Here is a 12735-nt window from a genome sequence, read left to right as displayed (position 1 = left end):
TGCTTGTGTGTAAGAAGGAATGTCGTATGCACCCCAAACGTGCAGCCTGAACGCTCCCCTAGGAGAGCGCTCCCACACGTCCCTCTCCAGCCTCCCAGCTGTTTGGAACGCGGCCCCTGTGACGCCACAAGGCCCAGCCCTATAGGCTCGTTCGGCGCTGCCAATCCGAAAGAAGAGTGCCCGGGGAAAGCCTGGCTGCGGCCCCGCGCGCCTGCAGCGCGTGCGTGGTGGAAAGGGCGGGGGAGCTCCGCGTGGCTCTATAAACATGGCTGGGGCCCGCCGCCCGGGGGCGGGTTTATATGCTGGGCACCAAGAGTGCGGGGGGCGCAGGCGCAGTAGCGTGAGCCGGTTCCCTGAGCCCGCCCCACGTGTGCGCAGCCGGCAGGGGACGGATGACCATGTGTTTTCCCCAGTGTGGCAGCGGGAGCAGCCCGCAGCAGCCCGGGCGCTGAGGCAGCGTGTGAGCCCCGGATCCGGCCGGCCGCCAAGAAACCAGCCTCCCCCTTTCCCGGCTGCTATGCTGCGGGATAACGCGGACGCTCCGGGAAACTCCAGCCCTCCCCGCCTTGGTCCCGCGCTCCTCCTCCATGAGCACCTCTGCGGCAGCCCCGGTGAGGGTGATGCCCGCCGGGCACGCTGAGCAGGCGCTGGCGGCTCCTGCAGCGAGCGGGGCCGGTGGGGCTCAGCCGGCACCTGCCCTGCTCTGCTCTCAGACCACGGTGTCCCCGGCTTCTGACTCTGGCGCTCCCGCGGGGGGCCAGGCAGTTGCCTTGAGCCACGCAATGACTAAGGTTCCCATCAGCCTGGTGCCTGCCGTTTCCCAGCAGTCACGGGTGGTGACGGCCCCCGTGGGGACTCTGGTGGCTAAAGTGGCCACTGTCACCGCTGCCCAGCAGCCACCTAACACCTCTGGGGGTCCCAGATTGGCTGCTCCGCAAACCGTGGCTCTCAAAGCCCCCCAAACTACTACAATACAACTGCCTGCAAACTTCCAGCTCCCACCAGGTGAGTTGCCTGTTTTTTCTCTACAGTGCCTCTCTTTCCCTCCTCCCCCCCACATCGCAATGCCAAGGGGCAGCTGACGTGCTAGGAGAGCTCGATGCTGTGTGAAACTTCTCTAGCAAACTAACTGCAGTCACAATATAAAATGCCTCCCTTTGAGTCTGAAGTACTGTTCTAGTTCCTGTTGTAAGGAGGGGCAAAGGGTGATCAGGAACTTTTATCTTTCATCTTTCTGTTGATATGTAGTCAGCATGGATTCGTTTCTCTGTACAGTATTTCCAGGTTTCCTCCATTTTCCCTCCTCATGAAGCTTCTTAATTCTCTCTCCTCTCCCCCCTAGCCCCCACCCCACCCCCCAAAAAAAGTGGCTCCTTAGGAGCAGGGGTTGGGTGTACTTTGAAGACATTGCTGGCAGAACTGCAAATGGGTGGAAAAGGGAAATGGGGGAAATGGGAAGGATACAATGCTGATTAATTTTAGTTATTAAATGGGGATAGAATGCACTAGGAGGTCCTATTTCAATCCTGAAAAGCAAAGTGTTGTCATAGAAGTCTGACAGCTCCTGCTGTATTGGATTTTAAGTGCTATAAAACAAGCTCACTTCAAGAGAAACACTTGAGCTGATAAATGCCCAGGGAAAAGTTCTCGTCTAAATAAGGCCATGTGACTTTTTTATCATAGTTTCAAATGTTGGGAGTTAAAGGGAGTTCCCTTAGTAAATGGCCTGTCTCTCAAAGGGGGTTGGAGGCTTAGCATCACAGATGCTCAGATCATGTATTTAGCTGTCTGACTTCTTGCCTCCAAGCTTTAAATTTCTGGTCTTTGTCCTTTTGTGGAAGCCTGTAATAACACAGACTAATGAAATCTAATGGAAGACGAGGGCAATTTCAATGGCATTTCTGAGTCTTAGTTTGGGCTATGTACATTTTAAGAGAGATGTCTTTAAGTATTCGTGATAAACATAAGGAAGCATTTTTCATGCACGCTAGCTTTCTTTTCTTAATTTTTAGATAATATAGGTGAGATTGAGGTGCTACATGCTAAAACAAATCAGTGAATTAAAAAGTAACAAGTCACCAGGACTGGGTGATATGTATCTTCAGGATTTAAGAATGAAATAGAAGCATTATCAACCAAAACGTGCAAACTTTCATTGGACTCTGCTGCTTTAGCAGTGGACTGGAGTAGCAGCAAGTAAGACAATCCTACTGGGTCAGGCCAACAGTACATTTAGCACAGTATCCTGTGTTCTGTGAGTATTCATGAAGTTGCAGGGTTCTAGCAACATATACGAGACCAATAGGGCCCTGTCCAGCCACCTGGCCAGGAACTAAAGCCGCAAAAGCAGCAGCATGTCAGGCTGCTGCACACAGGATCCAGCACTTAGCCTAGGCAGCTCCTTCAGCAAGGCTGTATTGCCTACAGTTCTGTCTCGTGGGGCAGGCACAAGACTTAGCAGCAGCTGTCCCATATCACATTATGTGCAAGTGGTTCATGCACACCTGGAGTGGAGATGCATGCCATTGCATGGAAGGGACTCCTGTCCAGAAGCATGTGAGTCATTTGCACATAGTAGTGTGACCAGATAAAGCTGCCGATGAGCATAGTCCCCACCCCAGTGGGTAGGGATGGGGGCAGTATAACCATGCCACAGGAACTTCTTTTGCTGCTGATATTCTTGGCTTGGCTGCTGGCCATGGCCTTGCTGGTCTTGCTTGTTGCTAGAGCCCCACAGCTTCATGGCTACTGCATCTACAGATATGAATTTTGTCAGCACAGGGCTCTACCGACAGTGGTCAATGCTAGGTATGTCAGAGAGTATGAACAGAATAGGCAGTCACTGACTGATCCATTCCCTGTTGTCTACTCCCAAGTTCTGGTAGTATTGGGGTCCCCTCCCTGTCCATCCTGGCTAACAGTCAGTGATGGACCTATCCTCCATGAACTTTTCTTTCTTTCTTTCTTTTTTTACAGTTTTGTCCTTCATAACTTCCCTGAGAAGAAAGTTACACAGGATGACCATGTTGTGTGTAGGGATGTAAAATCCCATTTTAATTAGTTAACCTTTTAACTAATTAACCATGGCCAGCCTCATGCCCGCACCATGAGCAGGGGCTGCTCTAGCCTGGCTGCTTCTGATCCCATGATGGATTACTGGGTCCCAGCCCTGATGCCCACCCCACCCCATGCGAGGCTGCAGACTCTTGGACTGGAAGCTGGCAGCCCACCCCTCTGCCGCTTCTTCTCCTTCGCCTGCCCGAGGCTGGTGACTCCCAGGCTGAGCTAGCAGCTTTGCAGGGCTGGACCTCTGCCTGCAATGGGTTGCAGGCAGGAGGCTACTCCTGGGTAATGGGTAACCATGGATTACCCAGTAAATATCACCCATTAACAGTGATGCTTACTGGGTAACTGGTTACTAGTTCATATCCCTAGTTGTCTAGTGCTTCCTTTTTTGTCTATTTTTAATTTTGTAATTGTCTATTTGATTGGATGACTTCCCCGAGCTCCCAGATCTTGTTCTGTAGCATAACACATCCTTATTCAAGGTGTTGGGGTTCCATGGATGTATGTAGTGGCAGTTTGATATTTTTTAATCTTATTAATATGGTCTTAACAAATTGGCAATTAATTTTGCCCATGAATGGGGAAGCAGGCGGGAGCTGGACCATGTGGGGGAGCTGGTTTTTAAACTGGCTCCCCTCATGGGGTGGCAGAGGGCTCCCTTGGAAAGGGAATTGTGAATGCACTGGCTGCCCCTGGGAGCTATCAAATAATCATGTAACTGATGATATTTGGTGCGGTTACACGACTATTCAATTACTGTTGACTATTCTATTACTATACTATTCACGGTATCTGACATCCAGAGCTGTTGCTGGCAGGATGCCACCTTCAGAGCTGGAGGCCTGGCCTGACAGATGCTGTTCTCTGGCCACTTATTTCTGCATTGGCTTAGAATGAAGGGTAGCTATACTGTGATCCCTTACCCCAAAATACCTTGCAACCTCCCAGTGACTCCCTATTAGACCAGAGCCCTGAATTTGAGAAACACTGTTCTCCCCCATGAAACCCCTATAATATAGGGCAAAAGTGCACACAAGACCAGATTTCTCATTTCATTACATGTTTTTCATGGTGTGTGGGGCCCTATTTATTAGTGGTTTCTAGCATTCTTGACTGCTGCTGCACATTGAGTGTTTTCAGAAACTTTTCATAATGGTCCCAAGATCTTTCTTGAGCAGGAACAGCCAATTTAGATTCCATCTTTTTGTATGTATAGTTGGATTCAGTTTCCCAGTGTGCACCACCTTGCGTTTATCAGCATTGAAGTTCATCTGCCATTTTGTTGTCCAGTCAGGCAGTTTTGTTAGGTCCCTTTTTAACTCTTTGTAGTCAGCTTTGAACATAATACAAAATTACTCAAGATAATTATCTGCAGTCTTTTGCCACCTTGGAGTTTCATCTTTTTCCAGACCATTTATGAATATATTGTACAGCACTGGTCCTAGTACAGATCTTTGAGGAACATCAGTGGTTGCATATCCATTCTGAAAAATGACCATTACCTCTATCACTTGTTTCTACCTTGTCTTTTATAACTAGTTACTTATTCATGAGAGGACCCTCCCCTCTTACCAGTGTTGGTTTGCTTTAAGAGCCTTAGGTGAGGGACCTTGTCAAAGGCTTTCTCAAAGTCCAGCTACACTGTAGCTACTAGATCACCCTTGTCCACATATTTAGTCTCTCTTAAAGTGTAATAGTGTTGAGAGTGATTTTCCTTAACAAAAGCCATTTTGATTCTCTCACAACGTGTTCATTTGCATCTGACAATTATGATCTTTACTAGCCTGGTACAGGAGATAATTTGAATAAGTTGCATACCACTGATAGTCCTGTAATTTCATCTTCGATTTGTTTTTTCAGAATTTTCAGGTGAATACCATCTGGTTCTGGTGATTTATTACTGTTTAACTTATCAGTTGGTTTTAGTACTTTCTATATTGACTTTTCCATATGGGATAGTTCTTCAGAATTGTCATCTAGAAAAAATGTCTCAGCATCTTCCTCACATCCTTTGCAGTGAACACTGATGCAAAGAATTCATTAGCTTGTCTGCAAGGGTCTTTTCTTCCTATGGTCTTATCTATCTTCAGTGCTACTGTAGCACCTTGATATTCCAGTGGTCCCACTGGTTGTTTGGCAGGCTTCCTGCTTCTGATGCACTTAACTTCTTTTTCTCTGTTAATTTGTCTTTGCTTCCTTTTCAGACTTTTTTGGCCTGTGTAATTGTTTTTACACTTGCCAGAGTTTATGCTTCTCTTGATTCTACTGATGAAAACCTTATTTCCTAAAGGATGCCTCTTTGTTTCTAACCATTTTTTTTATTTTGTTGCTTAGCCATGTGAAATGCTTTTTAATATGGTCTGTATATTTAATTTGAAACTCTATTATGGTGGTTTTTAAAACTTTCCATGCAGCTTTCAGGCATTTCACTTTTTTGTGACTACCTTTCAATTTCTGGTTAATTAGTTCCCTCATTTTTGTATAATTCCCCTATTTGAAGTTAAATGCTACTGTAGTGGACTTTTTTGGTGTCATCCCTTTGCCCACATGAAATGTTAAATTTAATTATGATCATTATTACCAGGCAGTGTAGCTATAGTCACTACTTGGACCAGATCCAATGCTCTGCTTAGGACTAAATCATAAGTGCCTCTTCCCTTTTGGGTTCCAAAATTAGCTGCTTTAAGAAGCATTTACATTTGATATCAAGCAATTTTCTTGTAGACGCGGGCAGTTACTTAGGGCTAGTCAATTTCTAAAATGGCGACCGGCCGGGAACATGCAAATCAGGCTTGGGATATTTAAATCTCGGGCTTGATTTGCAATTTTGGTCACCCTTGTTAGCCTCCCTAGATTGATCTAGGGGGCTAGTGTAGACGTACCCCCACAGAATTTGTCATCACCACCATCCTGGTCAGGTGGTCAGTAATGTATTTCTATTGCTTTATTTTCATTATTCAAGCATGGAATTGATATCCATAGAGATTCTGTGGTTCAGTTTGATTCATTCAAGATTTTTTTCCCCTCTGACTCTGTTTTCTTTGACATATGGTATTGCTTCCCCATCAGCACAACTTTCTGTCATTCCTATATATTTTGTACCCTAGTGTTACTTAGCGATGTTAAATTTTGATTAGTTGATAAGGGCACCTCTGCCTTTGAAATGTAGAAACAGCCCCAGGGCTTTTGCTACACTTCAAAGGCGAAAGTGCTCCCCGCTGCGTTTCAAAGAGGCAGTGCCTCATAGAGCCCAGGGTCAGCTGGGGACTCCCCCGCTGACCCTGGGCTCTGTGTGGTACTGCCGCTTTGAAACGCCTTGGGGAGCCTGGTGTCAGGCTTCTCACCTCATTTCAAAGAGGCAGCGCCCTATGGAGCCCAGGATCAGCTGGGGAATCCCCCACTGGCCATTGGCTCCATGTGGCACTGCTGCTTTGAAACACCATGTGCAGCCTGGGAACTCCCTAGCTGGCCCAGGGCTGCAGGCAGTGTTTCAAAGCAGCAGTGCTGCATGGAACCCGGGATATGGCTTTGAAGCACCTCTTCCTCTTCTCCCTGCCCCTCCCCTTTGCTTCCTCTTTCTAATAGAGACAGCAAGGGGGACAGGAATAATGACTAGTCAACTAGCAAAGGCTTATCAGATTGTCGACCACTCGACTGGTTGTTCCCGTCGCTAGTATTACTATGTTCAACTGATTATCATCATTCCTCCAAGTTTCTGTGATGCTTATTGTATCGATAGCCTCCTTTTAATACCAGGCACTCCAGTTCACTTCTTTTAGGTCTGGTGAACTCTAGGAGATTACACTGAATTTAGCCGCATAAGGTTGATTTTTCTAAATGATGTGTCCACACTATCAAGCCTGTCTCGTCGACCTTAAGGGCCGCTGAAGTCTGTTGGGTACTCCTCCTCATGAAATCAGTAATACTATTCCTGTCCTTGCATGGTTGCGTTTGATAGCGTAGACACAGTGTTGGCAAAAGTCCAGGTTATTGGGCTCCGGGAGGCATCCCACAGTGCCCTGCTCTGGCCAGAATTTGCACCTCTACTGTTCTCCAGGTGAACAGAAAAAGCCCTGGGAAAGACTGAATTTCATTTCCTGTGTAGCCAGCATTGCCATCACACCTCAGAGTGGGCAGCACATGTGGCCATGCCTTTCAATACTTCATGTCCCATGAGCTCCAACTATCAGGGGCACAGGATAGCACCAGCGAGGAGTTTCCAGTAGCTCTTGGACCTAATCAAGGCATGGGGAGACAAATTAATTCTGTCTGAGCTCCAAACCAGCAAAAGAAATGCGGACATCTAGGCAAAGATCACAAACTGACTGATGGCCAAAGAATACTCTGGGGATGCCCAGCAATGCAGAATCAAAATAAAGGAGCTGAGGCAGGCGTACCACAGGACAAAGGAGGCAAACTGTCTGGTGCATCACTACAAATGTGCTGGCTCTACGAGCAGCTGCATGCTATTTTAGGGGGGACCTGAACAGCTTCCCAAGCCTGACCAAGGAGTCCAGCCAAGGCACTCCTGACATCAGTGTGGAGAACAGCGAGGGGGAAGATGACGACAGTGAGGAGAATGGCCAGCTGGTGATGGGCAAGAGCCAAGAACTTTTATCACAGAACCAGTCCTCTCCTCCCAGGACATCTCCCAGCTGAGCACTGAACCTAGGGAGGCTGCTTCTGGTGAGTTCAATTTTTTCTTACTACAAGCGAGTTAAGGCAATTGGGTGTGATGTGCAGCATGCTCTGTGCCTGCACAGCACAGGGGGCCCGGAATAGCTTGCTAACGTGTCTGGAGATGGAGCAGAAGTCCTCCCTGCCCAGCTCCATGAAGTTCTCAGCTAGGAACTCTTTGATCCTTCTCACAAGGTTTATGGGGAGGCCTGCCTTATTCTCTTTTCCACGGTAGGATACCTTCCTATGCCAAGCCACAAATAAGTGGTCTGGCATCAGTGAACCACAAGGCATTGCAGCATAAGGCCCAAGTTTGTGGCCATGTTAAGTCAGCATCTGCTCCCCATCGCTCTGTGTGATTTGGAGAAGACTGATGTTGCATGGCAACCTGGATGGAGGAAGAAGGGAAGCTATTAGCACTCTCCCAGGGGAGCTGCGTGCTTCCTCACCCCCCGCCTATAGGCTGAGAAAGTAGCACTGTCCTGGAAAGCTGCATGTGCCAGACACCACCCTGCTCCACTGCTATGACTGAACCCTGTCCTGCCTGCAGGATCATGTCCTGGCAGGAACCTTACTGTGCCTCTTTGTGTGTGAGTACAGAGGCTCCCTTGAACTCTGCTGTGTACCTGCTGTACAGTGGCCACTTTAAGGCAAAACTTTAGCCTTGCACAGAACTCAGCTCCATTGTCTTTACAGAGACCCTATTAGGGTTAGGTTTAACACACTGTATCTCCTGAAATGTTTGCTCATGTAACTCTTCATTACAGGAGTTAATTCACTGCATACTCACCTGGCACCACTAGCTGTCCACCTGGTGCAAATCCTCAGGCAAAAACCATCAAGGGAAGATGAGTTCACGGAGTAAATGGACTGGATGAATATTCTCCTGGAGGAGATGCGGGCCAAGCGTCAGGACAGAGTCATGCAACAGCAGGAGAGGAGAGTGTGCAGGGAGTTGCAGACCAGGCAACAGGACAGTATCTTTGCCTCCACGATGACAGTAGTAGCAGCCTGGAGAAACACCCCTCTTCCCGCCACACACACACAGAACCCCATCCACCCTGTGCAAAATAGCTTTCCTTCCTCACCAAGTTCCATAGCCTCCATCCCAGGGGGCCCAGGACACAGGGAATGTCAGCCCAGGACCTCAGGAGGCAAAAGGCTGTCCTTCTTACATTTCTGAGCCCCGCCCTCCCCTGCATTTCCACCATGGACTTCTTATTTCTCCGCTTTAATCCCCTTAAATAAAAAAGCATAATTTCTAAACAATAGTCATTTAATTGCTTGTACTATAGGGGTGGCGTAGGGGATTATAGGCACAAAGAGTGAATGCAGGTGTACCTCGGTAAAACTTTCCTTCAAAGCCTTTCATACAGTTCCTAAAGATGTGTGTCATGCGCCTTTCCCGACCCATGTTGATGCCAGTGAAATGGTTCTTGTGAAATACCATGCAGCACCATGGAGAAAAACCCTTGTGGTTTATGTACTCCTTGACAAGGTGGTTGGGGCCAAAATGGGGATGTGCATTCCTTCTATTGCTCCACTGCAATTAGGGATCCCCATGTTGCAAAGCTATCTACTATGGTATCCATGTTTCCCAAAGTCAGAACCATCTGAATCAGAATGGTATTGAGTGCCTTGGCTACTTGCATAAGAGCTCCCCCACTGTAGATTTTCCCCACTCCAAACTGATTTCCAGCTGCCTGGTAACGGTTTGCAAGTTTCCAAAGGGCATTTGCCACACACTTCTCATTTAGGTATTCTTGAGCTTCAGGGTGGGAGACAGCCATTGGCAACATTTCAAGAAAGCAACCTTGTGCATTCAGTTTTGCAGCTCCTGCTGATTGTCCCATAGCTGCATCACAGTGCAGTTCCACCAGTCTGTGCTTGTCTCATGGCACCAGAGCTGGCCTTCCACTGTGTCCATAGGATTGACTGTGGCGGCTGTTTGCCTCAGTGCAAGGGCTTGCATGAACAGTGAGTTCGTGCATCAGGCAGCCGCACAAGGAGGGGCAAGTGGGAGCCAGTGCTCACTGGAGCCACCTGCCCCTCAGAGGAGCGCTGGTTCTGGTGCTGTAATAGAGGCAGCAGCATGGGAGAGTGGGGGCAGTCGGCTCGGTAGGAGCCAGTACGCGTGGTGGATCCAGCTTGAAACTTCCCCGTGTGTCCTGTATGCCACCTAACCCCTGCTTCTGGGAGGTGGCAGCGAGGCGGGGGGGGGACGGGGGGGGACAGCACTGGCTTGTGTCTCATCCCCCTACTGTGGCTGATAGAGGCAGCAGTGCTGGATGGGGGAAAAGGGGCGTGTAACCGTGAGAGTTAACTGATGAGCCCAGTTTCATTGGTTAACAGTGTACACAGATGGGGGACTGTTCCAGCTGTTCAGAGCAGCCTGCAGGCAGGGGCTGCTCCCACCCAGCCAGTTACCAATTACACAGGATTTTACATACCTACTCTAGTTTTTCCTATGTCAGAAGGAATATATGTAAAGTAACCACCAGCTCCTCCTCAGCACTGCACGCAATGTTTTGAGAGATCTGCAACCCTTGAACTCAGTCAGTTCACCATTTGGTTCTCCTGGTATCAGAGATCTATCTATCTATCTTATCTATCTATCTTATAAGTGCCTGAGCTGGGGAGCGGGGAGGAAGATGGCATGATTCTGGAAATTGGAGATTAGTAAACTTTGCATTAGTACTAGGGAATAAATTGAAACTACAGGTTGAACCTCTGTGGTCTCGGATTCTCTGGTCCGGCAACATCCATGGTCCAGAAGTTTGCTGGGCTAGTGAAGCCCACCGGGCACTAGAGCCCACAGCCAGCCAGGCTGGGAAGCCGGTGAGGACACTGGAGCCCGTGGGGGTGGGGAGCGCTGAACCTGCAGCTGGTGGGGCCAGGAAAGTGCTAATTTGTTCCTATTACATATTTTTATAAAGGAAAATTATGCTTCTAAAGACACTAGAGTTCTTTAGATGTATCATCAAATAGTGGGTGAAGGAGAATTGGCTGACCTTCATTTGGATTTTCAAATTCTTTGACAAGGTATTTCTTACCTTGTGTCTTAATTTTCTCTAACTTTTGCTGAGGGAAGAGTACAGTTGGATCAGAAAATCAGTAAAACAAAAATGAAGTAGGCATAAATGGTCAGCTTTTAACACAGCAAAAGTTTAACAGTAGGGAATCCCCAAAGTTCTGTGTAAAGAAATAATAACTTGTGGTTAAAACATTGAACTGGAAATCAGGCAATTAAATTTCCAGCTGTGCTGTAGGCATCCTTTGATCTTAGTCAAGTTGCTTAATTGCTTTGTCTATAGTGACATAAAATAAGATTGGTGCTAGGGATGTAAACGACTAGTCAACTATTCAGTAAGCAGAACGTATCAGTTAACGAATGATGTGACTAGTCGCTTTTCTCCCCCTTGCTTCCTTTATCAGAGAGAGGCAGCAAAGGGGGGAGCCGGGGCTGGGGGGAGCTGGCTTAAAAGCTGGTTTCCCCGCAGCACCATCTGCGCGGGGAGTAAGGGAGGTAGAGGCACAGAGGGAAACAGTGCAAGCAGGGACTGAAGCAGTCTCCACTGGTGTTGGTTCCACTGTGATTCTGCTTTTGAAATGTACAAGAGCCCCCGCCCTTTCAAAGGCTCAGACACCTCAGAGAGTGTGAGGCCAGCAGGGGAGTCTTCTGTTGGTCCCATGCTCTCTGCGGGGCTTCTGCTTTTGAACTGTAGCTCTCTGCTGGGCTCTTGCTATAGTCCAAAGATGGAGGCACCCTTATCGAATAGTTGATGGGAATCCCATTGACTGTTCAATTAGTTAATTTAAATTTTAATATCCCTAGTTGGTTCTCATCCTCAAAACACCACTAAGAGGTAAAATCTGTTAATGTTTGTGAGATACTTGGATAATACTGGATGTGTGTGGGAAAGAAAAGAATATCTAAATGGATCAGTTTTTAAATCTACAGCTTTGTGTTATTTCTTACTGGTTCTAAACTTGTTGTTTTGCCTACCTTATTGTAAAGGCATTGGATTAGGTGACATCTGGTGGTCCCTTCTATTCCTATGTTTCTTTTATTAAATCACAGAAAGCTTTTTTTAAAAACAGCCTCTACTGGAATTCACTGCCCTGTATATCAAGACTGCAAGGGTTTAGTGGGATTCAAGAATTGATTAACACGCACCTAGATAAGATTAAATTCTCAACATTAGAAGAGAATCATATTTCTTTTGGTGGTTAATTAATGCCCTGAAAGTTCTTATCCTAGGTGTAATGTGGAAATAAAAATACAGGTTGAACTTTTGTAAACTGGGACTCTCTGGTCCTGCAACATCCATAGTCTGTCATGGCCACAGATATTCCAAGACCAGAGAATCCCGGTGGAGCGCTTGGTGCCTAGGAAGGACTGGTAGGGTTGCGGACTGCTGTCAGTGAGCTGCCAGAAGGGCCAGGAGCCTACATCCCCACAGCTGAGAAGTTGGGCATGCCCCAGTGGGGTTGGGAGCCAAGCAGGGCTGCTCAGCTAGGCTGCCCGGCATGCCTCAGATGGGCCTCTCAGCAGAGCAGGAGCCTGGCGCGCTGTGAGATGGGTTGCCCAGTGTGGGAGGCGGGGACTGGCAGGGCAGCAGGGCCTGCGTCTGGTCTAGCGTGGGTGTGGGGGGGGGGGGGGGGCCAGGAGCAGAGGGCCCAGATATGATCTCCACTGGCCTGGCAAAATCCCTCATCCGGGACTGGTCAGATCCAGAGGGTGCTGCCCCAGGGAGGTCCAACCTGTATTTTCTTAATTGTACATCACCACGAAAATTCCTATATTAGACGCATTTGTCAAGATGCTAGACTAGATGAACCTCTGGTCTGATTCAATATGGCAATTCTTATACTCCTATTGCAATTCCCCAATTTTCAGAGCAAATTCAATATCCTGAAGTGCATGTTGTATTCTTTAATATTTAAAGTATGCTTCATGCAATTCCTTTTGTGGATCCCTATCCAGTGTTA

At 47.8% G+C, this 12735-nt stretch overlaps 1 protein-coding gene across 4 annotated transcripts in view; it reads left to right on the top strand.

Moving 5' to 3' along the window:
- Positions 1 to 184: 184 nt before the first annotated feature.
- TAF4B (TATA-box binding protein associated factor 4b) overlaps positions 185 to 12735 on the top strand; it is a 121043-nt gene continuing 108492 nt past the window's right edge. For 3 of the 4 annotated variants that reach the window (XR_012901517.1, XM_075920812.1, XM_075920813.1), the window contains exon 1: positions 186 to 1005. Coding sequence is in view for 3 of the 4 variants with exons in the window: in XM_075920812.1 (XP_075776927.1) it covers positions 588 to 1005 (418 nt within the window). In the remaining variant the exon portion in view is untranslated. Of the gene's footprint in view, positions 1006 to 12735 lie in introns of all 4 variants that reach the window. The other variant, XM_075920814.1, reaches the window with a different exon arrangement.

Source organism: Pelodiscus sinensis, chromosome 2 (genome assembly GCF_049634645.1).
Source record: "Pelodiscus sinensis isolate JC-2024 chromosome 2, ASM4963464v1, whole genome shotgun sequence".
Lineage (NCBI taxonomy): Eukaryota > Metazoa > Chordata > Testudines > Trionychidae > Pelodiscus > Pelodiscus sinensis.
Note: the sequence above shows the minus strand (reverse complement) of the source record. Positions and strands in the feature narration are given on the sequence as shown.